Below are 12,500 nucleotides of genomic sequence, written 5' to 3' on the forward strand. Positions count from 1 at the left end.
GAGGGAGAAGACACTACACCTGGAGAGAGAGGTAGGACGTTGAGCGGTCGAGGAGACAGAGAGGGAGAAGAACACTACACCTGGAGAGAGAGGTAGGACGTTGAGGAGACAGCGAGGGAGAAGACACTACACCTGGAGAGAGAGGTAGGACGTTGAGGGGTCGAGAAGACAGCGAGGGAGAAGACACTACACCTGGAGAGAAAGGTAGGACGTTGAGGGGTCGAGAAGACAGCGAGGGAGAAGACACTACACCTGGAGAGAAAGGTAGGACGTTGAGAAGACAGCGAGGGAGAAGACACTACACCTGGAGAGAGAGGTAGGACATTGAGGGGTCTAGGAGACAGCGAGGGAGAAGACACTACACCTGGAGAGAGAGGTAGGACGTTGAGGAGACAGCGAGGGAGAAGACACTACACCTGGAGAGAGAGGTAGGACGTTGAGGGGTTGAGGAGACAGCGAGGGAGAAGACACTACACCTGGAGAGAGAGGTAGGACGTTGAGGGGTTGAGGAGACAGCGAGGGAGAAGACACTACACCTGGAGAGAGAGGTAGGACGTTGAGGAGACAGCGAGGGAGAAGACACTACACCTGGAGAGAAAGGTAGGACGTTGAGGAGACAGCGAGGGAGAAGACACTACACCTGGAGAGAGAGGTAGGAGTTGAGGGGTCGAGAAGACAGCGAGGGAGAAGACACTACACCTGGAGAGAGAGGTAGGACGTTGAGGGGTCTAGGAGGCAGAGAGGGAGAAGACACTACACCTGGAGAGAGAGGTAGGACATTGAGGGGTCTAGGAGGCAGAGAGGGAGAAGACACTACACCTGGAGAGAGAGGTAGGACGTTGAGGGGTCTAGGAGACAGCGAGGGAGAAGACACTACACCTGGAGAGAGAGGTAGGACGTTGAGGAGACAGCGAGGGAGAAGACACTACACCTGGAGAGAGAGGTAGGACGTTGAGGGGTCTAGGAGGCAGAGAGGGAGAAGACACTACACCTGGAGAGAGAGGTAGGACGTTGAGGAGACAGCGAGGGAGAAGACACTACACCTGGAGAGAGAGGTAGGACGTTGAGGGGTCTAGGAGGCAGAGAGGGAGAAGACACTACACCTGGAGAGAGAGGTAGGACGTTGAGGGGTCGAGGAGACAGCGAGGGAGAAGACACTACACCTGGAGAGAGAGGTAGGACGTTGAGGAGACAGCGAGGGAGAAGACACTACACCTGGAGAGAGAGGTAGGACGTTGAGGGGTCGAGGAGGCAGAGAGGGAGAAGACACTACACCTGGAGAGAGAGGTAGGACGTTGAGGAGACAGAGAGGGAGAAGACACTACACCTGGAGAGAGAGGTAGGACGTTGAGCGGTCGAGGAGACAGAGAGGGAGAAGACACTACACCTGGAGAGAGAGGTAGGACGTTGAGGGGTCGAGGAGACAGCGAGGGAGAAGACACTACACCTGGAGAGAGAGGTAGGACGTTGAGGGGTCGAGGAGACAGCGAGGGAGAAGACACTACACCTGGAGAGAGAGGGAGGACGTTGAGGGGTCTAGGAGACAGCGAGGGAGAAGACACTACACCTGGAGAGAGAGGGAGGACGTTGAGGGGTCGAGGAGACAGCGAGGGAGAAGACACTACACCTGGAGAGAGAGGTAGGACGTTGAGGGGTCTAGGAGGCAGAGAGGGAGAAGACACTACACCTGGAGAGAGAGGTAGGACGTCGAGGGGTCGAGGAGACAGCGAGGGAGAAGACACTACACCTGGAGAGAGAGGTAGGACGTTGAGGAGACAGCGAGGGAGAAGACACTACACCTGGAGAGAGAGGTAGGACGTTGAGAAGACAGCGAGGGAGAAGACACTACACCTGGAGAGAGAGGTAGGACGTTGAGGGGTCGAGAAGACAGCGAGGGAGAAGACACTACACCTGGAGAGAGAGGTAGGACGTTGAGGGGTCGAGAAGACAGCGAGGGAGAAGACACTACACCTGGAGAGAGAGGTAGGACGTTGAGGAGACAGCGAGGGAGAAGACACTACACCTGGAGAGAGAGGTAGGACATTGAGGGGTCGAGGAGGCAGAGAGGGAGAAGACACTACACCTGGAGAGAGAGGTAGGACGTTTGAGGAGACAGCGAGGGAGAAGACACTACACCTGGAGAGAGAGGTAGGACGTTGAGGAGACAGCGAGGGAGAAGACACTACACCTGGAGAGAGAGGTAGGACGTTTGAGGAGACAGCGAGGGAGAAGACACTACACCTGGAGAGAGAGGTAGGACATTGAGGAGACAGCGAGGGAGAAGACACTACACCTGGAGAGAGAGGTAGGACGTTGAGGGGTCGAGAAGACAGCGAGGGAGAAGACACTACACCTGGAGAGAGAGGTAGGACGTTGAGGGGTTGAGGAGACAGCGAGGGAGAAGACACTGCAAGGACATAGTACATCAGGTAACACACAGACTCACGGACACACAGAGCTCCACTGTTGGAGATAGAAACAGAAGCATTTTGCTCCACTGTTGGAGCTAGAAACAGAAGCATTTTGCTCCTCTGTTGGAGCTAGAAACAGAAGCATTTTGCTCCTCTGTTGGAGCTAGAAACAGAAGCATTTTGCTCCACTGTTGGAGCTAGAAACAGAAGCATTTTGCTCCTCTGTTGGAGCTAGAAACAGAAGCATTTTGCTCCACTGTTGGAGCTAGAAACATAAGCATTTTGCTCCACTGTTGGAGCTAGAAACAGAAGCATTTTGCTCCACTGTAGGAGCTAGAAACAGAAGCATTTTGCTCCACTGTTGGAGCTAGAAACAGAAGCATTTTGCTCCACGGTTGGAGCTAGAAACAGAAGCATTTTGCTCCACTGTTGGAGCTAGAAACAGAAGCATTTTGCTCCACTGTTGGAGCTAGAAACAGAAGCATTTTGCTCCACTGTTGGAGCTAGAAACAGAAGCATTTTGCTCCACTGTTGGAGCTAGAAACAGAAGCATTTTGCTCCACTGTTGGAGCTAGAAACAGAAGCATTTTGCTCCTCTGTTGGAGCTAGAAACAGAAGCATTTTGCTCCACTGTTGGAGCTAGAAACAGAAGCATTTTGCTCCTCTGTTGGAGCTAGAAACAGAAGCATTTTGCTCCGCTGTTGGAGCTAGAAACAGAAGCATTTTGCTCAACTGTTGGAGCTAGAAACAGAAGCATTTTGCTCCGCTGTTGGAGCTAGAAACAGAAGCATTTTGCTCAACTGTTGGAGCTAGAAACAGAAGCATTTTGCTCCACTGTTGGAGCTAGAAACAGAAGCATTTTGCTCCTCTGTTGGAGCTAGAAACAGAAGCATTTTGCTCAACTGTTGGAGCTAGAAACAGAAGCATTTTGCTCCACTGTTGGAGCTAGAAACAGAAGCATTTTGCTCCACTGTTGGAGATAGAAACAGAAGCATTTTGCTGCCTGTGTGATAACATCTGCTGAACTTTGAACTTTGATTTGACTCACGGACACACACAACACACTCACTCAGTATGTAGGTGGGAGGTGTAGAGAAGCCGAAAACAGGAGCTTGAACCAGCTGCAGCTCTGAGCCCCCTGTAAAGACACAGAGCACAGGTTACACACACCACACACCACACACACACACACACACCACACACCACACACCACACCACACAACACACGCACACACACACACACGGGGCCCGTTTCCCCAGACACAGATCACAGGTGTCACACACACACACGCACACGCACAACACACAACACACATCACACACACACACACCACACACCACACACCACACGCACAACACACACACACACACCACACACACATACGGGGCACGTTTCCCCAGACACAGATCACAGGTGTCACACACACACACGCACAACACACAACACACACAAACACACAACACACACACGCACACACTCGTTTCCCCAGACACAGATCACAGGTGTCACACACACACACGCACAACACACAACACACACAAACACACAACACACAACACACACACGCACACACTCGTTTCCCCAGACACAGATCACAGGTGTCACACACACACACGCACAACACACACAAACACACAACACACAACACACACACGCACACACTCGTTTCCCCAGACACAGATCACAGGTGTCACACACACACACGCACAACACACAACACACACAAACACACAACACACAACACACACACGCACACACTCGTTTCCCCAGACACAGATCACAGGTGTCACACACACACACGCACAACACACAACACACACAAACACACAACACACAACACACACACGCACACACTCGTTTCCCCAGACACAGATCACAGGTGTCACACACACACACGCACAACACACAACACACACAAACACACAACACACAACACACACACGCACACACTCGTTTCCCCAGACACAGATCACAGGTGTCACACACACACACGCACAACACACAACACACACAAACACACAACACACAACACACACACGCACACACTCGTTTCCCCAGACACAGATCACAGGTGTCACACACACACACGCACAACACACACAAACACACAACACACAACACACACACGCACACACTCGTTTCCCCAGACACAGATCACAGGTGTCACACACACACACGCACAACACACAACACACACAAACACACAACACACAACACACACACGCACACACTCGTTTCCCCAGACACAGATCACAGGTGTCACACACACACACGCACAACACACACAAACACACAACACACAACACACACACGCACACACTCGTTTCCCCAGACACAGATCACAGGTGTCACACACACACACGCACAACACACAACACACACAAACACACAACACACAACACACACACGCACACACTCGTTTCCCCAGACACAGATCACAGGTGTCACACACACACACGCACAACACACACAAACACACAACACACAACACACACACGCACACACTCGTTTCCCCAGACACAGATCACAGGTGTCACACACACACACGCACAACACACAACACACACAAACACACAACACACAACACACACACGCACACACTCGTTTCCCCAGACACAGATCACAGGTGTCACACACACACACGCACAACACACAACACACACAAACACACAACACACAACACACACACGCACACACTCGTTTCCCCAGACACAGATCACAGGTGTCACACACACACACGCACAACACACACAAACACACAACACACAACACACACACGCACACACTCGTTTCCCCAGACACAGATCACAGGTGTCACACACACACACGCACAACACACACAAACACACAACACACAACACACACACGCACACACTCGTTTCCCCAGACACAGATCACAGGTGTCACACACACACACGCACAACACACACAAACACACAACACACAACACACACACGCACACACTCGTTTCCCCAGACACAGATCACAGGTGTCACACACACACACGCACAACACACACAAACACACAACACACACACGCACACACTCGTTTCCCCAGACACAGATCACAGGTGTCACACACACACACGCACAACACACAACACACACAAACACACAACACACAACACACACACGCACACACTCGTTTCCCCAGACACAGATCACAGGTGTCACACACACACACGCACAACACACAACACACACAAACACACAACACACAACACACACACGCACACACTCGTTTCCCCAGACACAGATCACAGGTGTCACACACACACACGCACAACACACACAAACACACAACACACAACACACACACGCACACACTCGTTTCCCCAGACACAGATCACAGGTGTCACACACACACACGCACAACACACACAAACACACAACACACAACACACACACGCACACACTCGTTTCCCCAGACACAGATCACAGGTGTCACACACACACACGCACAACACACACAAACACACAACACACAACACACACACGCACACACTCGTTTCCCCAGACACAGATCACAGGTGTCACACACACACACGCACAACACACACAAACACACAACACACAACACACACACGCACACACTCGTTTCCCCAGACACAGATCACAGGTGTCACACACACACACGCACAACACACACAAACACACAACACACAACACACACACGCACACACTCGTTTCCCCAGACACAGATCACAGGTGTCACACACACACACGCACAACACACACAAACACACAACACACAACACACACACGCACACACTCGTTTCCCCAGACACAGATCACAGGTGTCACACACACACACGCACAACACACAACACACACAAACACACAACACACAACACACACACGCACACACTCGTTTCCCCAGACACAGATCACAGGTGTCACACACACACACGCACAACACACACAAACACACAACACACAACACACACACGCACACACTCGTTTCCCCAGACACAGATCACAGGTGTCACACACACACACGCACAACACACACAAACACACAACACACAACACACACACGCACACACTCGTTTCCCCAGACACAGATCACAGGTGTCACACACACACACGCACAACACACACAAACACACAACACACAACACACACACGCACACACTCGTTTCCCCAGACACAGATCACAGGTGTCACACACACACACGCACAACACACACAAACACACAACACACAACACACACACGCACACACGCACACACTCGTTTCCCCAGACACAGATCACAGGTGTCACACACACACACGCACAACACACAACACACACAAACACACAACACACAACACACACACGCACACACTCGTTTCCCCAGACACAGATCACAGGTGTCACACACACACACGCACAACACACAACACACACACAACACACAACACACACACGCACACACTCGTTTCCCCAGACACAGATCACAGGTGTCACACACACACACGCACAACACACACAAACACACAACACACAACACACACACGCACACACTCGTTTCCCCAGACACAGATCACAGGTGTCACACACACACACGCACAACACACACAAACACACAACACACAACACACACACGCACACACTCGTTTCCCCAGACACAGATCACAGGTGTCACACACACACACGCACAACACACACAAACACACAACACACAACACACACACGCACACACTCGTTTCCCCAGACACAGATCACAGGTGTCACACACACACACGCACAACACACACAAACACACAACACACAACACACACACGCACACACTCGTTTCCCCAGACACAGATCACAGGTGTCACACACACACACGCACAACACACACAAACACACAACACACAACACACACACGCACACACTCGTTTCCCCAGACACAGATCACAGGTGTCACACACACACACGCACAACACACACAAACACACAACACACAACACACACACGCACACACTCGTTTCCCCAGACACAGATCACAGGTGTCACACACACACACGCACAACACACACAAACACACAACACACAACACACACACGCACACACTCGTTTCCCCAGACACAGATCACAGGTGTCACACACACACACGCACAACACACACAAACACACAACACACAACACACACACGCACACACTCGTTTCCCCAGACACAGATCACAGGTGTCACACACACACACGCACAACACACACAAACACACAACACACAACACACACACGCACACACGCACACACTCGTTTCCCCAGACACAGATCACAGGTGTCACACACACACACGCACAACACACAACACACACAAACACACAACACACAACACACACACGCACACACTCGTTTCCCCAGACACAGATCACAGGTGTCACACACACACACGCACAACACACAACACACACACAACACACAACACACACACGCACACACTCGTTTCCCCAGACACAGATCACAGGTGTCACACACACACACGCACAACACACACAAACACACAACACACAACACACACACGCACACACTCGTTTCCCCAGACACAGATCACAGGTGTCACACACACACACGCACAACACACACAAACACACAACACACAACACACACACGCACACACTCGTTTCCCCAGACACAGATCACAGGTGTCACACACACACACGCACAACACACACAAACACACAACACACAACACACACACGCACACACTCGTTTCCCCAGACACAGATCACAGGTGTCACACACACACACGCACAACACACACAAACACACAACACACAACACACACAAACACACAACACACAACACACACACGCACACACTCGTTTCCCCAGACACAGATCACAGGTGTCACACACACACACGCACAACACACACAAACACACAACACACAACACACACACGCACACACTCGTTTCCCCAGACACAGATCACAGGTGTCACACACACACACGCACAACACACACAAACACACAACACACAACACACACACGCACACACTCGTTTCCCCAGACACAGATCACAGGTGTCACACACACACACGCACAACACACACAAACACACAACACACAACACACACACGCACACACGCACACACTCGTTTCCCCAGACACAGATCACAGGTGTCACACACACACACGCACAACACACAACACACACAAACACACAACACACAACACACACACGCACACACTCGTTTCCCCAGACACAGATCACAGGTGTCACACACACACACGCACAACACACAACACACACACAACACACAACACACACACGCACACACTCGTTTCCCCAGACACAGATCACAGGTGTCACACACACACACGCACAACACACACAAACACACAACACACAACACACACACGCACACACTCGTTTCCCCAGACACAGATCACAGGTGTCACACACACACACGCACAACACACACAAACACACAACACACAACACACACACGCACACACTCGTTTCCCCAGACACAGATCACAGGTGTCACACACACACACGCACAACACACACAAACACACAACACACAACACACACACGCACACACTCGTTTCCCCAGACACAGATCACAGGTGTCACACACACACACGCACAACACACACAAACACACAACACACAACACACACAAACACACAACACACAACACACACACGCACACACTCGTTTCCCCAGACACAGATCACAGGTGTCACACACACACACGCACAACACACACAAACACACAACACACAACACACACACGCACACACTCGTTTCCCCAGACACAGATCACAGGTGTCACACACACACACGCACAACACACACAAACACACAACACACAACACACACACGCACACACTCGTTTCCCCAGACACAGATCACAGGTGTCACACACACACACGCACAACACACACAAACACACAACACACAACACACACAAACACACAACACACAACACACACAAACACACAACACACAACACACAACACACAACACACACACACACACTCGTTTCCCCAGACACAGACGGGACCCTATAAAACATCTCCATTGAACTTTATGAGTCCAGCATTAACTCTTCATATGTGTCCTGGGGGGGGAAACCAGCCCCATAACATCATCACACTTACTGCTACAGGAAGAGACGAAAGTAGCAGTCCCAAACCCAGGAATGTAAAGGAGAGGAGGAGCGATCTGGAGAAGTCTGGGAGGAGGAGGAGGAGGAGAGAGAGTCACGGCCGAGAGGTGAGGAGAGCCAGCGTCACCTACAGAGAAGACAGAAAACCCCACTCCGTTTGATTTATTCAGTTCCATTTCAAAAACAAGCCTGGATCATCAATACCTAAACTAGAGGTTAGGCATTATCACTTCTAATCTCACGTTCCCTTTTTAACCAGTCTCTCAGCCACACTACCTCACTGTTGAGGTACCGTTCCTTTAAACCAGTCTTTCAGCCACACTACCTCACTGTTGAGGAACCGTTCCTTTAACCAGTCTCTCAGCCACACTACCTCACTGTTGAGGAACCGTTCCTTTAACCAGTCTCTCAGCCACACTACCTCACTGTTGAGGAACTGTTCCTTTAACCAGTCTCTCAGCCACACTACCTCACTGTTGAGGAACTGAATCCACGTTCCTTTAACCAGTCTCTCAGCCACACTACCTCACTGTTGAGGAACCGTTCCTTTAATCAGTCTCTCAGCCACACTACCTCACTGTTGAGGAACCGTTCCTTTAACCAGTCTCTCAGCCACACTACCTCACTGTTGAGGAACCGTTCCTTTAACCAGTCTCTCAGCCACACTACCTCACTGTTGAGGAACTGAATCCACGTTCCTTTAACCAGTCTCTCAGCCACACTACCTCACTGTTGAGGAACCGTTCCTTTAACCAGTCTCTCAGCCACACTACCTCACTGTTGAGTAACCGTTCCTTTAACCAGTCTCTCAGCCACACTACCTCACTGTTGAGGAACCGTTCCTTTAACCAGTCTCTCAGCCACACTACCTCACTGTTGAGGAACCGTTCCTTTAACCAGTCTCTCAGGCACACTACCTCACTGTTGAGGAACTGAATCCACGTTCCCTTTAAACAGTCTCTCAGCCACACTACCTCCCTGTTGAGGAACCGTTCCTTTAACCAGTCTCTCAGCCACACTACCTCCCTGTTGAGGAACCGTTCCTTTAACCAGTCTCTCAGCCACACTACCTCCCTGTTGAGGAACCGTTCCCTTTAACCAGTCTCTCAGCCACACTACCTCCCTGTTGAGGAACCGTTCCTTTAAACAGTCTCTCAGCCACACTACCTCCCTGTTGAGGAACCGTTCCTTTAACCAGTCTCTCAGCCACACTACCTCACTGTTGAGGAACCGTTCCTTTAACCAGTCTCTCAGCCACAATACCTCACTGTTGAGGAACCGTCCCTTTAACCAGTCTCTCAGCCACACTACCTCCCTGTTGAGGAACCGTCCCTTTAACCAGTCTCTCAGCCACAATACCTCACTGTTGAGGAACCGTCCCTTTAACCAGTCTCTCAGCCACACTACCTCCCTGTTGAGGAACCGTCCCTTTAACCAGTCTCTCAGCCACACTACCTCCCTGTTGAGGAACCGTTCCTTTAAACAGTCTCTCAGCCACACTACCTCCCTGTTGAGGAACCGTTCCTTTAACCAGTCTCTCAGCCACACTACCTCACTGTTGAGGAACCGTTCCTTTAACCAGTCTCTCAGCCACAATACCTCACTGTTGAGGAACCGTCCCTTTAACCAGTCTCTCAGCCACACTACCTCCCTGTTGAGGAACCGTTCCTTTAACCAGTCTCTCAGCCACACTACCTCACTGTTGAGGAACCGTCCCTTTAACCAGTCTCTCAGCCACACTACCTCCCTGTTGAGGAACCGTCCCTTTAACCAGTCTCTCAGCCACAATACCTCACTGTTGAGGAACCGTCCCTTTAACCAGTCTCTCAGCCACACTACCTCCCTGTTGAGGAACCGTTCCTTTAACCAGTCTCTCAGCCACACTACCTCCCTGTTGAGGAACCGTTCCTTTAACCAGTCTCTCAGCCACACTACCTCCCTGTTGAGGAACCGTTCCTTTAACCAGTCTCTCAGCCACACTACCTCACTGTTGAGGAACTGAATCCACGACTGTTTTTAACTGACCTGTGAACTTCTGTCCATTTCTCCCAGAACTGTTTACATGTTCACTCTCCCTTATCCCTGAAGTGTACACTCCTTCACTCTCCCTTATCCCTGTAGTGTACACTCCTTCACTCTCCCTTATCCCTGTAGTGTACACTCCTTCACTCTCTCTTATACCTGTAGTGTACACTCCTTCACTCTCTCTTATCCCTGTAGTGTGCACTCCTTCACTCTCTCTTATCCCTGAGGAGTGTACACTCCTTCACTCTCTCTTATCCCTGAAGTGTACACTCCTTCACTCTCTCTTATCCCTGAAGTGTACACTCCTTCACTCTCTCTTATCCCTGAAGTGTACACTCCTTCACTCTCTCTTATCCCTGAAGTGTACACTCCTTCACTCTCTCTTATCCATGAAGTGTACACTCCTTCACTCTCTCTTATCCCTGAGGAGTGTACACTCCTTCACTCTCTCTTATCCCTGAAGTGTGCACTCCTTCACTCTCTCTTATCCCTGAAGTGTACACTCCTTCACTCTCTCTTATCCCTGAAGTGTACACTCCTTCACTCTCTCTTATCCCTGAGGAGTGTACACTCCTTCACTCTCTCTTATCCCTGAAGTGTACACTCCTTCACTCTCTCTTATCCCTGAAGTGTACACTCCTTCACTCTCTCTTAACCCTGAAGTGTGCACTCCTTCACTCTCTCTTATCCCTGAAGTGTACACTCCTTCACTCTCTCTTATCCCTGTAGTGTGCACTCCTTCACTCTCTCTTATCCCTGTAGTGTACACTCCTTCACTCTCTCTTATCCCTGTAGTGTACACTCCTTCACTCTCTCTTATACCTGTAGTGTACACTCCTTCACTCTCTCTTATCCCTGTAGTGTGCACTCCTTCACTCTCTCTTATCCCTGAGGAGTGTACACTCCTTCACTCTCTCTTATCCCTGAAGTGTACACTCCTTCACTCTCTCTTATCCATGAAGTGTACACTCC

General features: G+C 50.6%; 1 protein-coding gene across 1 annotated transcript in view; it reads right to left on the reverse strand.

The window, feature by feature from the left end:
* LOC139540071 (uncharacterized) overlaps positions 1–12,500 on the reverse strand; it is a 78,394-nt gene that overhangs the window by 45,253 nt on the left and 20,641 nt on the right. Inside the window, exons 7-9 of the mRNA XM_071343624.1 lie at positions 9,496–9,630; positions 3,481–3,549; positions 1–19 (exon numbers count right to left, since the gene is read on the reverse strand). The exon at positions 1–19 is cut by the window's left edge and continues 41 nt beyond it. Coding sequence (XP_071199725.1) covers positions 1–19; positions 3,481–3,549; positions 9,496–9,630 — 223 coding nt within the window. The remainder of the gene's footprint in view (positions 20–3,480; positions 3,550–9,495; positions 9,631–12,500) is intronic.

This window comes from Salvelinus alpinus, chromosome 1, assembly GCF_045679555.1.
Source record: "Salvelinus alpinus chromosome 1, SLU_Salpinus.1, whole genome shotgun sequence".
NCBI classification, from domain to species: Eukaryota; Metazoa; Chordata; class Actinopteri; order Salmoniformes; family Salmonidae; genus Salvelinus; species Salvelinus alpinus.